The 16,833-nt window shown below is 42.3% G+C and overlaps 1 protein-coding gene across 1 annotated transcript in view; it reads left to right on the plus strand.

The window, feature by feature from the left end:
• The first annotated feature begins 310 nt into the window (after positions 1-310).
• Positions 311-16,833, plus strand: part of hspa4l (heat shock protein 4 like) — a 75,920-nt gene continuing 59,397 nt past the window's right edge. The window contains exons 1-2 of the mRNA XM_080193772.1: positions 311-564; positions 8,477-8,534. Coding sequence (XP_080049898.1) covers positions 458-564; positions 8,477-8,534 — 165 coding nt within the window. The 5' untranslated portion in view covers positions 311-457. The remainder of the gene's footprint in view (positions 565-8,476; positions 8,535-16,833) is intronic.

Raw genomic sequence — 16,833 nt, forward strand, 5'->3', positions numbered from 1 at the left:
AGGGCTGCGCAATGTCGTTGGAATGTTGGCTCTATTCTCTTCCTATAGATGCTGTTGGCCTGCTGAGGTTTTCCAGCATTTTCTGTTTTGAATTCAGAGTCCAGCATCCGCAGTATTTTGCTTTTGCCATTCACTATTGAATGAGTGTGACATTGGCCCCAGCGCCTGCTGTTGGGTTCTTTGTGACGCGCGGGCCTGTTCTACGTCACGATGTGACTGACAGGTTCCGGAGCCGAGCGCGCTGACCCTGGCGACCAATCAGAGCCACCGGGGGCGGGACTCGGGGTAGCGTGGTGCGTCGGGACTGCGGTGTTCTGGAGCCTTCTACCGGCGGCTGCTGAGGAGAGAGGTGGAGGAGTTGTTGGTCTCTGCTTGTTAGAATAATCGCGGCGCCCCGTTAACGGTCTCTGGTCTTGTTTCAAACCGATTTAACGAGGAAAGGGTGGTCATCATCATCATGTCGGTGGTGGGCTTCGACGTGGGTTTTCAGAACTGCTATATCGCGGTGGCGAGAAGCGGCGGCATCGAGACTATCGCCAATGAGTACAGCGACAGGTGTACACCGTGAGTACCGGCGGCCTGGAGCATTCCGCAGCCGGCTCTCCGGGGTTTCAGTATGCTGAAAAGGGGGGAACTGGGGAAGAGCTGAAGCTTACCCCGGCTGGGACAGTGTTGCGATCGGGGAGGGGAGGTGACTCCGCTTTGATGCTGGGCCTGCTCTCCTTCCCCCTTCAGTGGGGGGAGCGGGCGGCCTTAGGTTGGTGTAGTGGGAGAGAGACCGAGCCGATGAGAAGGGATCAGATCTCATTGCAGCAAGGTGTGGCGCTGACTGGCCCGCTTTTCACATCCTCCGCTGCCCCCCTCCCCCAGTCCCTTTAGAACCCCGTTTAATTGTTAAAGTTGGCTTTATTTGATACCTGTGTATTCCGCGCCCTCGCCGGTGGGCGCCGAGTTTCAGGTCAGCCCGGTTTGGATGTGTGTGAAAGCTGAGGAACGGGGTGGGTGGAACTAGTTCATTCAGTCAGGCAGGTAGTGCCTTGCGATCAGTGCCAAATGGCCGGAGGAAGCATCCTTCTCATCTCTCTCCCAACACATTTCTCAATCCCATTGAGTGGCCGGGTGCGATTTGCGGATCGTTTCACACTTTTTAAATGACGCCTTTGAATGAGATTTATTTCCATCCGTTAAACGGCTCGCGTTCGCTTTGGCCTCTGCAGTTAGGGTCCCGCTCCTTCTTCATTAACTTGTCCACTACCCGATTTTTCTGTATGAACTTGGGCGGTCCTTCATTGAATCCCTTACAGCGCAGGAAGAGGACACCCAGCCCATCCAGTCTCCGCCGACTCTACGAAAGAGCATCCCGTCCAGGCCCTTCCCCTATAATCCCTGTAATTTCTCATGGCTAATAGTCCTAAACTACACGTCTTGAGACACTAAGGGGCAGTTTAGCATAGCCAGTCCACCTAACTGTATCTTTGGATTGTCATAGGAAACCAGAACACCTGGAGGGAACCCTCGCAGACATGGGGAGAACATGCAAACTCCGCATAGTGACCCAAGACTGGAAACGAACTTTGATCCCTTGCGCTGAGGGGCAGCAGGGCTTACTAATGTCACTGTGCTGCCCTGTCCTCGTTGTAACTGTTCGTATACATAATCAGATCTCTGCAGCATATGAAAAAAATGATTGTAATTAGGCAGGAGGGTGAATGGCAGCTATCAAAATGATTCAATCTTAATGAATTTATCTTGCATGTGCTTGAAAATCGGAATGTAGAGAAGGAATGAATCACATAGTTCTTCAATTTTATCCTCTTTATTTGATCTATACTGCACGTGTACTTAACTACCTGTTTTCTCGTTTTTTATTTACTTTTACCTAGCAAAAATCTAATGTCAGTTTCAAGTTTCAATTGTCCTAGTATCCATAGCCTTTCAGGGCACTGAATTCTTAATATCGACATTGCTTGGTGCTGAATTGCTGTTTGGCATTCTCAAGATTCTGCCATCAGAGGGCATAGTGTCTCAATCCAAGCTGAGGAATCCTTACTTTAAAGTCTTTGATCACTACTTGAGTTGCTCACTTGGTTAAAACCACATTTAGGCAGCTTGCCATCATAATTGCACCATTTGAAATCGTTTGAAGATTGGAAAACAGGCTTTCGACTGTAGCTAAAAACCGGTAGAGTTCAGTGCAAAGAAGTTTGATATCATTTTCTGCATCTGCAAAAAGTGATGTGCTACAGTTGTATGAAGCTATAGTTGGACCTAATCTGGACAGTTGCATCTGTATGCTGTACATTGGCTTTGCAGAGTGATGCTGGGACAAAAAGCATTACATTAAGATGACCAGTTATAGATCATGGGGTGATCTAATTGAGTAATATGCCTAAAAGATTATTCCTGCTTATGGTAGACCTAGACATCAATTTAAGGAAACAATCTTTAAAATTGGAGCTAGAGTGAATTTTAAAAAGCAGTTCAGGTGAAAGGAGGAGGAATCTGGAACACTTTTTCCACCAAAAAGGTGAAGCTTGGTCAGCTGAATTTTAGACATCGACATCTTTATCAAAACTGTCTTGATTGATATTTGTTTTAGATTGGTGTTGCATACTAATACATCATGCCAAGTGTAATACCAATTTCTGTCCTGACTTGCCAGACAGAAGCTTCTGAAGCTTTCTGAAGACTTGTTATATTGCCTTCGCAATATTGTGCAATTTTGGGGCAAAACTGTAAAGCGGAGCATCTTAAATACTTCTGTTCATAGGTTGTTGCTGTTCCCACTGGAACTGAAAAGGATTAACTCAGCTGTGCAGGGCAAGCAGCTGTTCCAATGAGAAGCAGAAAATTTAGCAACAAAGCACTTTGTGCAGACATCTCCAACAACAGAGGCTAACACCAAAAAAGCTGTAGTCCTTCAGATGATATGAAGGATGTGTGAAGTGAGACTTCAAGCAATCTAGTATAAATTTCTTATAATGTAACAGTCATCTCTACAGGCAGCCAGAAGTGGGCTTGTAAGTAGTAAGTAATATTTGTGCCAAATAATGACTATACTACGAAAGTATAGCTTTTATTCACTATATAAATGCAACTTTGAAGTGAGTAGTTCACCTCTGGAATCCCCAAACCCCTTCAAACTAGGCATAAATTGGAAGTGCAATGGAGTATTTGTCAACCTTTGTGGATGAACACAGTTCAGAACAAACTGTATCCCGTATTCTGAATTTCAGTAGATTTATTCTGTATGCTTACTACCTGATATTATTGGTTTGAACCCTGTAGCATCTTTTACATTTCATTCCCAAATGGTACCTTAAAATAAATTTTTCTGTAGTTTATGCATTTTATGTCTCTCATCACCTTTTTAATTCCCATCCCAGTTCTTCTCACTGGAATTTTTTTTGTATTTGGCCTCTGATTTGATGGTCCGAAGGCCGTACTTATTTGGCTTAAGCTTCCTGATTCTAGACGATGCAAACTCAGGCATTTGCATCTCAATGTTTTGGTTGTTTCCTAATTTTAATTTTGTCATTCAAGGGATGTATCCTTTGGTGGTTGCAGTTACTCAGTGTTGCTGGAGAAGGAATTCCAGGATTTTGACCCAGTGATAGTGAAGGAGCATTGAGCCAATATGGATGAGTGAGCGCAGACACAGTCGGTGAACAGGAATTGGAGATTCGGCCAGAGTTTTGAATAAGCTTAAGTCCATATAGGATGGAAGATGATGGGTCTGCAAGGAGTTCAATGAAGCAGTTGAGTCCACAGTAACAAAGGTGGGGATAAGGGTTTGTGACAGCTTTGCTGATGTAGGCTGAGAGGAGCAATATTATGGAGGTGAAAGTAGGCGGTCTTATTAATTGGATAGATAGTGGAAAGAAGCTTGTCTGAGTCCAAAATACAGCAAGGATTGTAAGCAAACCTAGCAGTTTAGAGTTGAAATCTACAGATAAAACTGTCTGAGGACAGCATATTCGAGATACTTCACTGGTCAGATTACATTGTTACTGCTAGCTATTTCTGGTTGCAGATGTACAATGATGAGCCTAAGACATGGTGCAAAGTACCACTAGAATAAGAACATAAGAAATAAGAGCAAGAGCAGGAGTAGGCCATCTAGCCCTTCGAGCCTGCCCCGCCATTCAATAAGATCATGGCTGATCTGTCGCTGCTCAGTTCCACTTTCCCGCTTTCTCCCCATAACCCTTAATCCCCTCTCTTATCAAAAACCCATCAACCCGCGTCTTAAAAATATTTAGCGAGGCAGCCTCCACCACTTCAACGGGCAGAGAATTCCAGAGATTCACCACCCTTTGAGTGAAGAAGTTCCTCCTCAACTCCGTTCTAAACCGCCCCCCTTTTATCTTGAGGCTGTGCCCCCTAGTCCTACTGTCTTTTTTGAGCGGGAAGAGTCTCTCCACCTCTATCCTATCCATCCCATTCATCATCTTATAAGTCTCAATGAGATCTCCCCTCATTCTTCTAAACTCTAACGAGTACAAGCCTAGTTTATTCAGCCTCTCCTCATAGCTCAACCCCCTCAACTCCAGTATCAGCCTAGTAAACCTCCTCTGCTCTCCCTCCAAGGCCAAAATATCCTTGCGCAGGTGCGGTGCCCAAAACTGCACACAGTACTCCAGCTGCGGCCTCACCAATGCCCTATACAGCTGCAGCAAGACCTCCCTACTTTTATATTCAATCCCCCTCGCTATGAAGGCCAGCATCCCATTCGCCTTCCTGACCACCTGCTGCACCTGCAAGCTGGGTTTTTGCGACTCATGCACAAGGACCCCGAGGTCCCTCTGCACCGTCGCCTGCTGCAGTTTTTCGCCCCGTAAGTAATAGTCCTTCCTACCATTCTTCCTACCAAAGTGGACCACCTCACACTTGCCAACATTAAATTCCATTTGCCATTTCCTGGCCCATTCGCCCAGCCTATCTAGATCCTTCTGCAGACTCTCCACACCCTCCGCACAATTTGCCGTTCCCCCAATCTTGGTGTCATCAGCAAATTTCGACACCCTACACTCGGTTCCCTCCTCCAGATCATCTATATAAATGGTAAAAAGCTGAGGCCCCAGCACCGACCCCTGGGGCACTCCACTAGTCACCATCCGCCAATCCGAATAGCACCCATTGACCCCCACTCTCTGCCTCCTATTTGACAACCAATCCTCTATCCACGCTAACACCCTACCCCCAACTCCACGTCCTTCGACCTTCTGCAATAACCTCTTGTGAGGTACTTTGTCAAACGCCCTCTGAAAATCTAGAAAGACCACATCCACCGGCTCTCCTCTATCCACCGCCCTAGACACATCCTCATAGAACTCCAGTAAATTTGTCAGACACGACTTCCCTTTAACGAAACCATGCTGCGTCTGCTCTATCAAGCAACTCCCTTCAAGATGCCTCGCAATTTCCTCCTTAATGACAGATTCTAACATTTTACCTACCACAGACGTTAAACTAACCGGCCTATAATTCCCCGCCTTTTGCCTGGCACCCTTCTTAAACAACGGCGTAACATTAGCCGTTTTCCAATCATCCGGCACTTCCCCGGAATCCAGCGACGTCTGGAAAATAACCACCAAGGCATCCACTATCACCTCCGCCATTTCTTTCAGAACCCTCGGATGCATTCCATCCGGTCCTGGGGACTTGTCCACAGTCCCCAGTTTTGAAATCTTTTGAGTAAAGACTGGAGAGAGTGACTTTCTTCAGTGTTGAAAGACACTGGCTGACATCTGATCTTTTTGGATGCTTTTAAAATTAAAAATATTAGGACAGGTCTATTTTTAAACCAGAATGGCAAATTTTGGACTGATATTACAGTTTTGCTATGTGATCAATTTGTCAAATGAACAGTATTTACCAGTGGAATTATTCGGTTGGAGTGGGTGACAGTTATGGTTCTGAATCAGAGCTAAGATGGGCCAAATGGCATTTCGTTAGTCATTTTGTGTGCTCTTAATTTGTGGTCTATGGAATCAAAAGTGTCATACCCGCAGACATGAAGAAACTTGAACATAATAGAATCATCATACATTACTGAAAGATCATTTGGCCTATCCTGCATGTGATTACTCTCTGAAGTACTACCAATTATTCCACTGTTGTTTTTTCTCCATATTTCTTTTGGGTATATTTACTGGTTGTTGCTGAGCCTGCTTTCACCACGTTGCATTCCAGAATTTCTTTGTTTTAATTCTGTATCTTCCCCCTTGGATATCTTGTCCTGTGATAAGAACATAAGAAATAGGAGCAGGAGTAGGCCATCTGGCCCTTCGAGCCTGCCCCGCCATTCAATAAGATCATGGCTGATCTGTCGTGGCTCAGTTCCACTTTCCCGCCCTCTCCCCATAACCCTTAATCCCCTCTCTTATCAAAAACAATTACCTACTCTCCTCGCAAAAATGGTTTCATTTTTTTTACTCCATTAAATGTTGTCGGAGAACAGTGCCCAATTAGTCTGATATCTTTAGACGACAAACACCCATCATTCCTGGTACAGTTCTTTATCTTTGAAGGCTTTGAACTGATGTCCAGATTTGGTGCCATATGCTGAAGTGTACCTGGTGCATTTAGCATTGTTTCCTTGCTTTTGAACCCCATGCTCCTATTAAGGTACCATTTTATTTTACTTGTCCTGCCATCTTCATAGATTTATATGTGAAACTTCAGATTTTTCTGTTCCTGACCCCTATCCTTTTTCTTCCAAAATGGTTTCTATCACCATTTCACATCGCTGCCCATTAAATTGTATCTGTCCATTTTCCAGACTGTCCTTTGTTTCCTCCCTTTATATTTTCAAGATGTGTGATCTACAAACATTGTAATTATGTCCATGTATTTAAACCCAGGTCATTATATCATCAAGGATGGTGATGCAAACAAGAAAGCCATTCATTCCTGTTTTCAGCTTTCTCTCTCAGCTATTATCGAATCCACACTGCTCCGTTAATCCCATGGATTTCAGATTTGCTAACTAATAGTAGAATCATAAAACCCCTACAGTTCTGTAGGAGGCCATTTGACCTATTGAGTCTGCACTGACTCTGTCAGTGTGCCTTACCCAGGCCCTATCCCTTGTAATCCTGCACGTTTACCATGGCTAATCCATCTAACCTACACATCTTGGGACGCTTGAGGGACAATTTTGCATGCCCAATGCACCTAATCTGCTCTTCTTTGGACTGGGAGAAGAAACCGGAGCACCCAGAGGAAATCCATGCAGACGTGGGAGAATGTTCAAACTCCACGCAGAAGACACCTAAGGCTGGAATTCAGCCTGGGTCCCTGGCGCTGAGAGGCAGCAGTGCTGACCACTGTGCCACCATGCTGCCCATTGTAGCACTTTTTCAAACATCCTTTGAAAATCCAAGAAGGATCTAAAGATTGTAATTGTTTTCACCCCTGCTTCCCTCATATCCTATCTGGGCATGGTTGATTTTATACTGCCGCTAAATATCTTTATCCTTTCCATTTTCTTTTTTCCTTCGCTACAACAATGTTGTGGCATTTTAATAGATCTCTGAAAGTTGCTTGATTTTTCCAGTCTACCTTTGAAGAAAACAAAAGTTGCTGGCCAATGCCCAAGTGTAGTTTTGTGAGTTCCTCTAAATTAGTGTTATGCCTCTGACTTGTCCATACATATTAAGGCTGTTTGCTGGTGGAACTTCATGACATTCAGAATCTTAATATATATTTAATTGGAGATTAAAGGTAATCAAGATGATGCTTAAAGGGAAGTTTCTGTATGGACATGCTTCTGTCACACTTGAATTTGACCAATTGTAATGTAGGGATATGGAGCAACCATTCCTTGCACACACGAGATGAATGATCAGAATGTATTTGTCATGTTGGATGAGGGTTAAATATTGCCTGAGGTATTGAAAGAACTCCTCTCTTCAGTATTTCAAAAAAACCATTATGCTACTCTGATGCAGTGCTGTTTGCCCAAACATTCTGTTTCAGTACTGCTCAAATGTCATTTTAGATTGTGCTCAGATCTCCAACATAGGGCTTTAACACAAGATATTTACACTAATCACCCACACACCAAATGAACAGAAATTAATGAAGTTTTCAATTAAATTTAGGATGTGATTGAACATCTTGGTTATTTTGAGGTTATAAACAAATCTGGATTTAAGCGCGTCACCATTGACATCAACTCTTGCTACAATGCCCAAGATTGGCATGTCAACATATTTGTTGCAATGAACAGCAGACTTGATTAACCAATAGAATGAATTATGTTTGTGCAGTTGATGCCTGTATTCTCAGCAATAAGGAAAACCGAGCAAAGTCCAGGAAAAGTTGCATGTTGTTTCTTTGATCAGGGTTTGGGGTACTCATGTAGTTACTTACATATATTGTCATTTTTAGAATTTGGATATCTGAAATATATTTTGTTTAACCAAAGAAAAACAATAGATTAATGAATACTACATTTGTTTTTCTCCAGGGCTTGTATATCATTGGGAACCAAGAATCGGGCAATTGGAGCAGCTGCCAAGGCCCAGGTATAGTAAAGCTATACACTGTCTAGACAATTTCCTATCAAAACAGCTCAGCTGCTTTTTAACTTTCCCAGACTGTAGCATATTTAAACTTGAGTCAAATACAGGTCTATGAAAATATTTGGTGTGCTTAAGGGGCAAATATATAGTACCACGTCACTTAATTGGAGTGCAGATTTAATACAAAAATATAACGTGCACACCTTTTCCTTGATGCACTTTAATGGAAATTTGAGTGGCTGTGCTGCATTTAATGTATGGTTAAAACCATAAATATTCCTTAAAAATATTAATTTCCCCCACAGCTTTTTAACATCAGTGAATGGTTTTGGAAGCCAATCTAGAACAAACTGGCATCTCCCTGCCCCTACAACTCCAAATAAAACCCCCACCCAACAGTATGACTGGGTGATGACAAGCTTACAAGTCTGCTGACACCTGAAATTTGACAGTTGCACTTTTGTCACATGTGATGTCAATCCTCCATTATCTTGTATTTGAGGAAAGAGAAATGATTTTTGGGTAATTGGCTCAATAGTCACTTAAATGTAGATATAAACTTCCCTCTAAATTACAGCAGCATAAACTTGGGCATGGAAAGAAGCCATTCAGTCTTGTCTAACTAGCTAATTGAACCTTCCACCCTAATCTGGGTGGCTTGGTGGCAGAGTGGTTAGCACTGCTGCCTCACAGCACCAGGGACCTGGGTTTGATTCCCAGCTTAGGTCACTTTGCGGAGTCTGCACATTCTCCCCATGTTTCCTCTTCAGTTTGGGTTTCCTCCCACAGTCCAAAAGATGCGTTGATTAGGTACATGGGCCATTCTCCCTTAATGTACCTGAACAGGCGCCAGAGTGTGGCAATTAGGGGATTTTTCACAATAACTTCATTGCACTGTTGATGTAAGCCTACTTGTGACACTAATAATGAACTTAAACTAATCCCTCTGGTCCATAGCCATGTAGGTTACAACACTTCAGGTGCATTTTCAAGTTTCTTTTCAGTTTAATGAGGATTTCTGTCTCTTCCACCATTTCAAGCAATGAGCTCCAGTCCCTGGTTCTCCACTTGGTGAGAACATTTGTCTTCCGCTTCCTTCCAGTTCTCTTCCAATGTCTTTAAATCTGTACCCTCATGGTTATTCTCTTCCCTAATGGGGAAAATGGGTCCTTAATTTTATATACCTCCATTAACCCTGGCCACCCATCCTTACGTAATAGCTAAAATTTTCCATTCCTGGCAACTTGATATTTCATAGTACTAATTAACTACAATGTCTGCATCTTTCTTCTCTTGTGAAGATGAGGGCAAAGTATTCAAGGGCCATGCCTAAACCTTCCACCATACCCAGATTCCATTTTGAAAGTTTTAAAGTTTATTTATTTTGTCACAAGTAGGCTTACATTAACATTGCAATGAAGTTACTGTGAAAATCCCCATGACTCCACACTGCAGCACCTGTTTGGGTACACTGAGGGAGAATTTAGCATGACCGATGCACCTAATCAACACATCTTTCAGACTGTAAGAGAAACCGGAGCACCCAGAGGAAACCAATGCAGACATGGAGAACGTGCAGACTCCACCCAGACAGTGACCCAAGCCAGGAATCAAACCCAGATCTCTGGTGCTGAGGCAGTAGTGCTAACCACTGCCACCGTGCTGCATCTTTTTGGTCTCTATTCAACTATACACTTTCCTTCATTCTGTTGTTCTTGATGTAGTTATTACACTTTGCCTTCCTTAATTCTTCACTCTATTTGCAATTTTTTTTAGTTCCTCTCTTTGCTTTTGTAATTTTGCATTTGAATTTCTAGACCTGTAACAGTACTGAGTCTTCATTATCTGATGTGAACTTCCCTCTTTGCCTTATCCTACTCAGTACATTCTTTGACATCTAATTGGGTCTAGATTTGGGAGTTCCAACTTTTTTCTTACCAAAATATTTATTTTAAACTCTCTCTCCTGCTTGAATACCTCCAGCTCTGACACTGATTTACACTTGAATAACTTAAATCACACCAGCTTAATAAAATTTAAAACTTGGTCCAAATTTCACCTTGCATACAAATTTGGAGCAGGAATGGACCATTCAGTCCTTCAAACCTGCTCCACCGTTCAATAAGATAATGGCTGATCTAATTATAACTTCAACCCCACATTCCTGCCTACTCCTGATAACTTTTCATCCTCTTGTTGATCAATACTATACTTAGCTATAACCTTAAAAATATTCAGACTGCTTCCATTGCTTTTTGAGGAAGAGTCCCAGAGACCCATGACCCTCAAAAATTCTCCTTGTCTATCTTAAATGAGCAACCCATTGTTTTTAATTAGTGACCCCTAGTTCCAGATTCTGTGACAAGAAAAAGCACCTTCTCGACATCCACCCTGTCAATTCTCTGAAGATCAAGATTTCAATCAAGTCGTCTCTTTGTCTGCCAAACTCCAATAAACAAGAAACAAACCTCTCTGACCTTTCTTCTTAAGACTGCCTGTCCATTCCTGATATTAGTCTGGTAAACCTCTGAACTGCTTGTAACATATTTGCATCTTTCCTTAAACAAGGAGATCTATACTGTGTACAGTATTCCAAATATGGTCTCAGCAATGGCCTGTGCAAGTGAAGCATAAGCTCTTTGTAATCAATTCCCAACACAATAAACAATAACATTAGCTTTCCTAATTGCTTGCTGTTCCTCCTATACTAACCTTTTGTGATTTGTGCACCAAGACACACTGCATCTCGGTTCTGCAGTCCCTCAATGTTTAGATAATGAGCTTTTTTATTCTTCCTGCCAAAGTGGACAATTTCACATCTGCCCACGTTATATTTCATTTGCCAGATTTTTACCCACTCACAACCCATGTCTTTGTAGCCATCTTACATTCTCACAATTTACTTTTTTACATTTGGTAAGTTACCAAAATTCACTCGACTCTGGGGTGGTTCCTGCAGATTGGAAAACAGCAAATGTGACGCCACTGTTTAAGAAAGGAGGTAGACAAAAGGCAGATAACTATAGGCCAGTTAGCTTAACTTCTGTAGTAGGGAAAATGCTTGAATTTATCAAGGAAGAAATAACGAGACATCTGGATATAAATTGTCCCATTGGTAAGACGCAGCATGGGTTCATGAAGGGCAGGTCATGTTTGACTAATTTGGTGGAATGCTTTGAGAACATTACATGTGCAGTGGATAATGGAAAACCTATGTATGTGGTGTATCTGGATTTCCAGAAGGCATTTGACAAAGCGCCACACCAAAGACAGCTACATAAGATAAAGGTGCACAATGTTACGGGTAATGTATTAGCATGGATAGAGGATTGGTTAACTAACAAAGCAAAGAGTGGGGGTAAATGAGTGTTTTTCTGGTTGGCGATCAGTGACTAGTGGTGTGCTTTAGGGTCCGTGTTGGGACTGCAGTTGTTTATGATTTGGAGTTCGGGATCAAGTGGATCACGTCACATGACACTAAGATGGGTGGAAGAGCGAAGTGTGCAGAGGACGCTGAAAGTCTGCAAAGGGATATAGATAATCTGAATGGATGCGGGTCTGGCAGATGGACTACAACATTGGTAAATGTGAGGTCATCCATTTTGGTAGGAATATCAGCAAAATGGACTCTTTAAACAGTAAAAAATTGCAGCATGCTGCTGTGCACAGGGACCTGGGTGTCCTTGTGCAGAAATCTGAGTTGGTTTGCAGGTGCAGCAGATAATTAAGAAGGCAAATGGAATTTTGTCCTTCATTGCTAGAGGAATCGAGTTTAAAAAGAGCAAGATTATGTTGCAGCTGTACAAGGTGCTGGTGAAGCCGCAGCTGGAGTAGTGTACAGTTTTGGTTTCCTTACTTGAGAAGGGATATACTGGCATTGGAGGGGATGCAGAGGAGATTCACTAGGTTGATTCCAGGGTTCAGGGGGTTGGCTTGTGAGGAGTGACTGAGCAGACTGAGGCTATACTCATTGGAATTCAGAAAAATGAGGGGAGAGCTTATAGAAACATAAGATTGTGAAGAGAATAGAGAAGACTGAAGGGGGAAGTTGTTTCCACTGGCATGTGAAACTAGATGTAGGGGGCATAGCCTCAAAATAAGGGGAAGCAGATTTAGGACTGAGTTGAGGAGGAACTTCTTCACACAAAGGGTTATGAATCTGTGGAATTCCCTGCCCAGTGAAGCAGTTGAGGTTACCTCATTGAATGTTTTTAAGGCAAGGATAGATAAATTTTTAAACAGTAAAAGAATTGAGGATTATGGTGAGCAGGCAGGTAAGTGGAGCTGAATCCACAAAAAGATCAGCCATGATCTTATTGAATGGCAGAGCAGGCTCGAGGGGCCAAATGGCCTACTCCTGCTCCTAGTTCTTATGTACATCATAACTGTGGTGCAACACATTTAGCAATCATACTTAGTCCATCTAAATCGTTTGGATAAATTGTAAAAAGTTGAGTCTTCAGTAATGATCCCTGTAGCATAGCTTTTATCACATCCTACCAACCAGAAAAAGACGCATTTGTGCCAACTCCATGCCTATGTTACCCTCTAAACCATGAGCTTTAATTTTACACAACCTTTAATGTGGCACTTTAGTATGTCTTCTGGAAATCTAACTACCATGTTTCTTTATCCTTATGATACCTTCAAAGCCCAGTAAATTGGTTAAACATGATTCCCCTGTCACAAAGCCATGTTGACACTGTCTGATTACTTTGATTCTTTTCCATGTGCTCTGCTATGTCATCTTTGATAATGGCTTCTAACATCTTTCATGTTGCAGATGTTAGTCTAATTGGCTGTTTATTTCCTGCTTTGTCTTTTTGAACAAAGGAGTTATATTTAATACAACATTTCCAGAATCTAGCGAATTTTGGAAAATTAAAACCAATGCATCTATCTCATATAGCCACTTCTTTCAAGACTTTTGGGGTGAAGTCCATGCAGACTAAGGGATTTGTCATCCTGCAAATCCAACAATTTGCTCATACCACCGAAATTTTCCTGAGTTCCTCCCTCCCTTCTACTCCATGATTTACAGCAATTTCTGGAATGTTAACTTGTCATGAAGACAGATGCAAAATACCTGTTTAACTCATTGCTGTAGTCCTCCTTTCCATTACCAATTCCCCAGATATACTTTCTATGAGAAGTGTTTACTTAACTTTTTTTTATTTAAATATCTATAGAAACTCATTTTCATCTTTATATTAGTGGCTGCCTTTCTTTTGTATTCTAGTTTTACTCTTTATTGATGTTTCTTTCTATTCTTTCCAATTTTCTGACATGCCACTCGTCTTTGCACTAATAATTTCTTTTATGTTTAATGCTGCCTTTAACTTTATTCGTTAACCATAGATGATGGGCCCTCCTGTTAGGATTTTTCTTTCTCATTGGAGTGCATCTATTCTATATATTCTGAAATATCCAAAGTCCAAAGATGTGCGGGTTAGGTTGATTGGCCATGCCAAGAAATTGCCCCTTAATGTCCAGGGATGTGTAGGTTAGAGGGATTAGTGGGTATAATGTATGGGGGTAGGGCCTGGGTGGGATTGTTTGGTGCAGACTCGATGGGCCGCAGGGCCTCTTTCTGCACTGTAGGAATCTATGATTCTATCCCTTAAAATGTCTGGCACTGAACATTTGTTGCTCTATCCTTTAAGCACAGTTGCTAGTTCAGTCTAGCTCTGCTTTGATAACATTTTTTTTAAAAAACTGGCCTTAGACCCACTCTTCTTCTCATGTTATGATTGCTGCTACCTAGAGATGCTTCCACTGAAGTTATCAATCATATCTCGTTGCACAGTAACTGGTCTAGTATAGTCTGCCCTCTGGTTGGTATCAGAATGTTCTCACCTGAGAAACTAGCCCAAAAACATTCTATGAACTCCTCACCTGTGCTATCTTTTCCCATCTTTTACAATCTATATGTAGTAAAATCCCCCATGATTATTGCAGTGGCTTTCTGACAAGCTCCCATTATCTCCTTTTATACTCTGCCCTAATGCCGAGTTACAGTTAGGGAGCTTGTACTTCACTCCCACAACTGACTTTGTGTCTTGTAATTTCTTGTCTCAAGTCAAATTGCTTCTACGTCCTGGCTTCCTGAAATTGGATCATTCCTCTCCAATGTGCTAATGCTATCATTAGTTAACAGAAATATCACATACACTTAAGTATTCAGGTCTCATCTGTGCCATCGTGTAGCCATGTTTCTATGATAGCTATCGGATCATAATTATTAATTTATTTTTGCACTAGCAGTTCGTCTCTTTTGTTTAAAACGTTATGTGCATTTTGATAGAGAACTTTTAGTTTTTGTAGCCTCTACCCTTGCATGTTGATTTCCTCTTAGATTTGTACTCTCCATCTCTTCCTGTCATGGTCTGTTTATCATTTCCCACTTGCCTCATCTCTACTCTTTGACTTACCACGTCTTCCCAAATTTGATCCCTTGCCCCTTATTTAGTTGACAGCTCCCTACTTCCTTCATTATGTGGCTCGCTGGAACATCAGCCCCAACGTGGATCAGTTGGTCCCAATCGTACAGATTCCAATTCCCTGACAACTGGTGCCCATGACCTGGAACTCACTTTCCCATACCAGTCTTTGAACCACTTGTTCATTTCATAATCTTATTTGTCCTGTCAATTTTCACAGGGCTCCATAAATTGTTACCTTTGAGATTCTGCTTAACTTGGTGACTAACTCCTCTTACTGACTATGTAAAACCTCCTTCCTCATCCTGCCTATACCATTGGTGCCTACATGGACCGCAATACTACAGTACTACACTTGTGCCCTTGGGTCCCTCTGCCTGCATCTGCTGCAGTCTCACTCTCCTTGACCACTTCCCAAACCAGAAAATCCTATCCTAAGGGATGTGAGTGCATCCTGAAACAAAGCATCTGGTTAACTCAGCCTTTCCTGATGTGTTGGCGTATCTGCATCTCAGTTTCCAGCTCAATAGCTGAGCCGAAGCTTCTCAAACTACAAACAATTACTGCTGACGTGCTTTCCCTGTAATAACACTGGTGTCTATGAGCTCCCACATGCCTTTACAAATCGCCTTTCTTGACATACTTATTGATTTTTGTTGTTTGTTTTATTCAATTTTTTTATGTATTAATATCTCAAACTCCAGTATTATTTTAAACCTTTGGAAAATAGACCTTGTCCACAGCAGATATTCGTCAGATACACTCCAACAGCTCACTTCCTCCCTGTTGTAGAGCAGAAACCAATTCCAACAGGGTGCACTATATCATGAGCTGGATTTCACAAGTGCCTCCCATATCACCCAGCTAAAATGTCGATGGCAAAATCAACTCCTATGAAGTTGACTGCCTCTTGGTTAATTGTGTTAATTGCTTCAAGGTGAGATATCTTTCCCCTACCTAGGAAGGTAGGGTGCTGCCTTAAGCACTGACAGCCAATCGGAAGCCAGCATCTCTGGCACCAACATCAGGTGGGAGTAGTGGTAACTGCTGGTATTGCAGGCAGTCCTGACAATGCCGATTTTGATGCAGTCCCTGGGGAGTGGAATGAGGGGTCTGCGAGAGTGACATCGGGACACTAGAGAATCAGGGCATGGGGAGCAATGAGCTTGGGGAGGAGGTGCCTCTGAGAGGCATAGGAATCCTACAAAGGAGATAACTCCACCATCCTTGCTTCAGCAGTCACTGCAGCAGAAGCAGCCAGGCTTCTCCAACGTTGTGGAACTCTGTGCAGGTAAGATAGTGGTGGGAGCAGGATGAGACATTTAGCTACTAATGAGCTTCAATAGGCTGAAAGACAGGCGGATTGCTCAATACCACCACACAGCTTTCCCCCATCCCTCTGCAAAATTTGAGACAGGGAGGGCCAGTATGTTGTGAGCATCTGCCTATTTTTCTGTACTTGCTACCATACTGCATCAGGAGGCACCCCAAAGACTAATCCTTTTAAAAAGAATTATTTCCTAGCTCCTTAAAATCTTCCTGCAGAACCTTGTCTCCAACAGCGTTATTGATATCTAATTATGGATGTAACTAATTTGAGACTGGCTCTTAACATTGGAGCATTCACAGCAGTGCATGCTATCTTTTGCATGTCAAATTCAGGAATCAGTTTTCTAAAATGGGGGATGGGTAAAAGGTACAATTAACCCATTGGAACCATTGAATATTAACCTATAATATAAATATTATCATCCAAGTGTTTAAAGCGTCACTCGTTAAATAATTTTCTCTGGTATGAATTCATTGCAATGACTAATTTTGCAATGCATATCAATTAATTTCTTGTTTTGAAAACTGAAGCA

This window comes from Carcharhinus amblyrhynchos, chromosome 1 (genome assembly GCF_965287045.1).
Source record: "Carcharhinus amblyrhynchos chromosome 1, sCarAmb.v2.hapA, whole genome shotgun sequence".
In the NCBI taxonomy this organism is placed as follows: domain Eukaryota; kingdom Metazoa; phylum Chordata; class Chondrichthyes; order Carcharhiniformes; family Carcharhinidae; genus Carcharhinus; species Carcharhinus amblyrhynchos.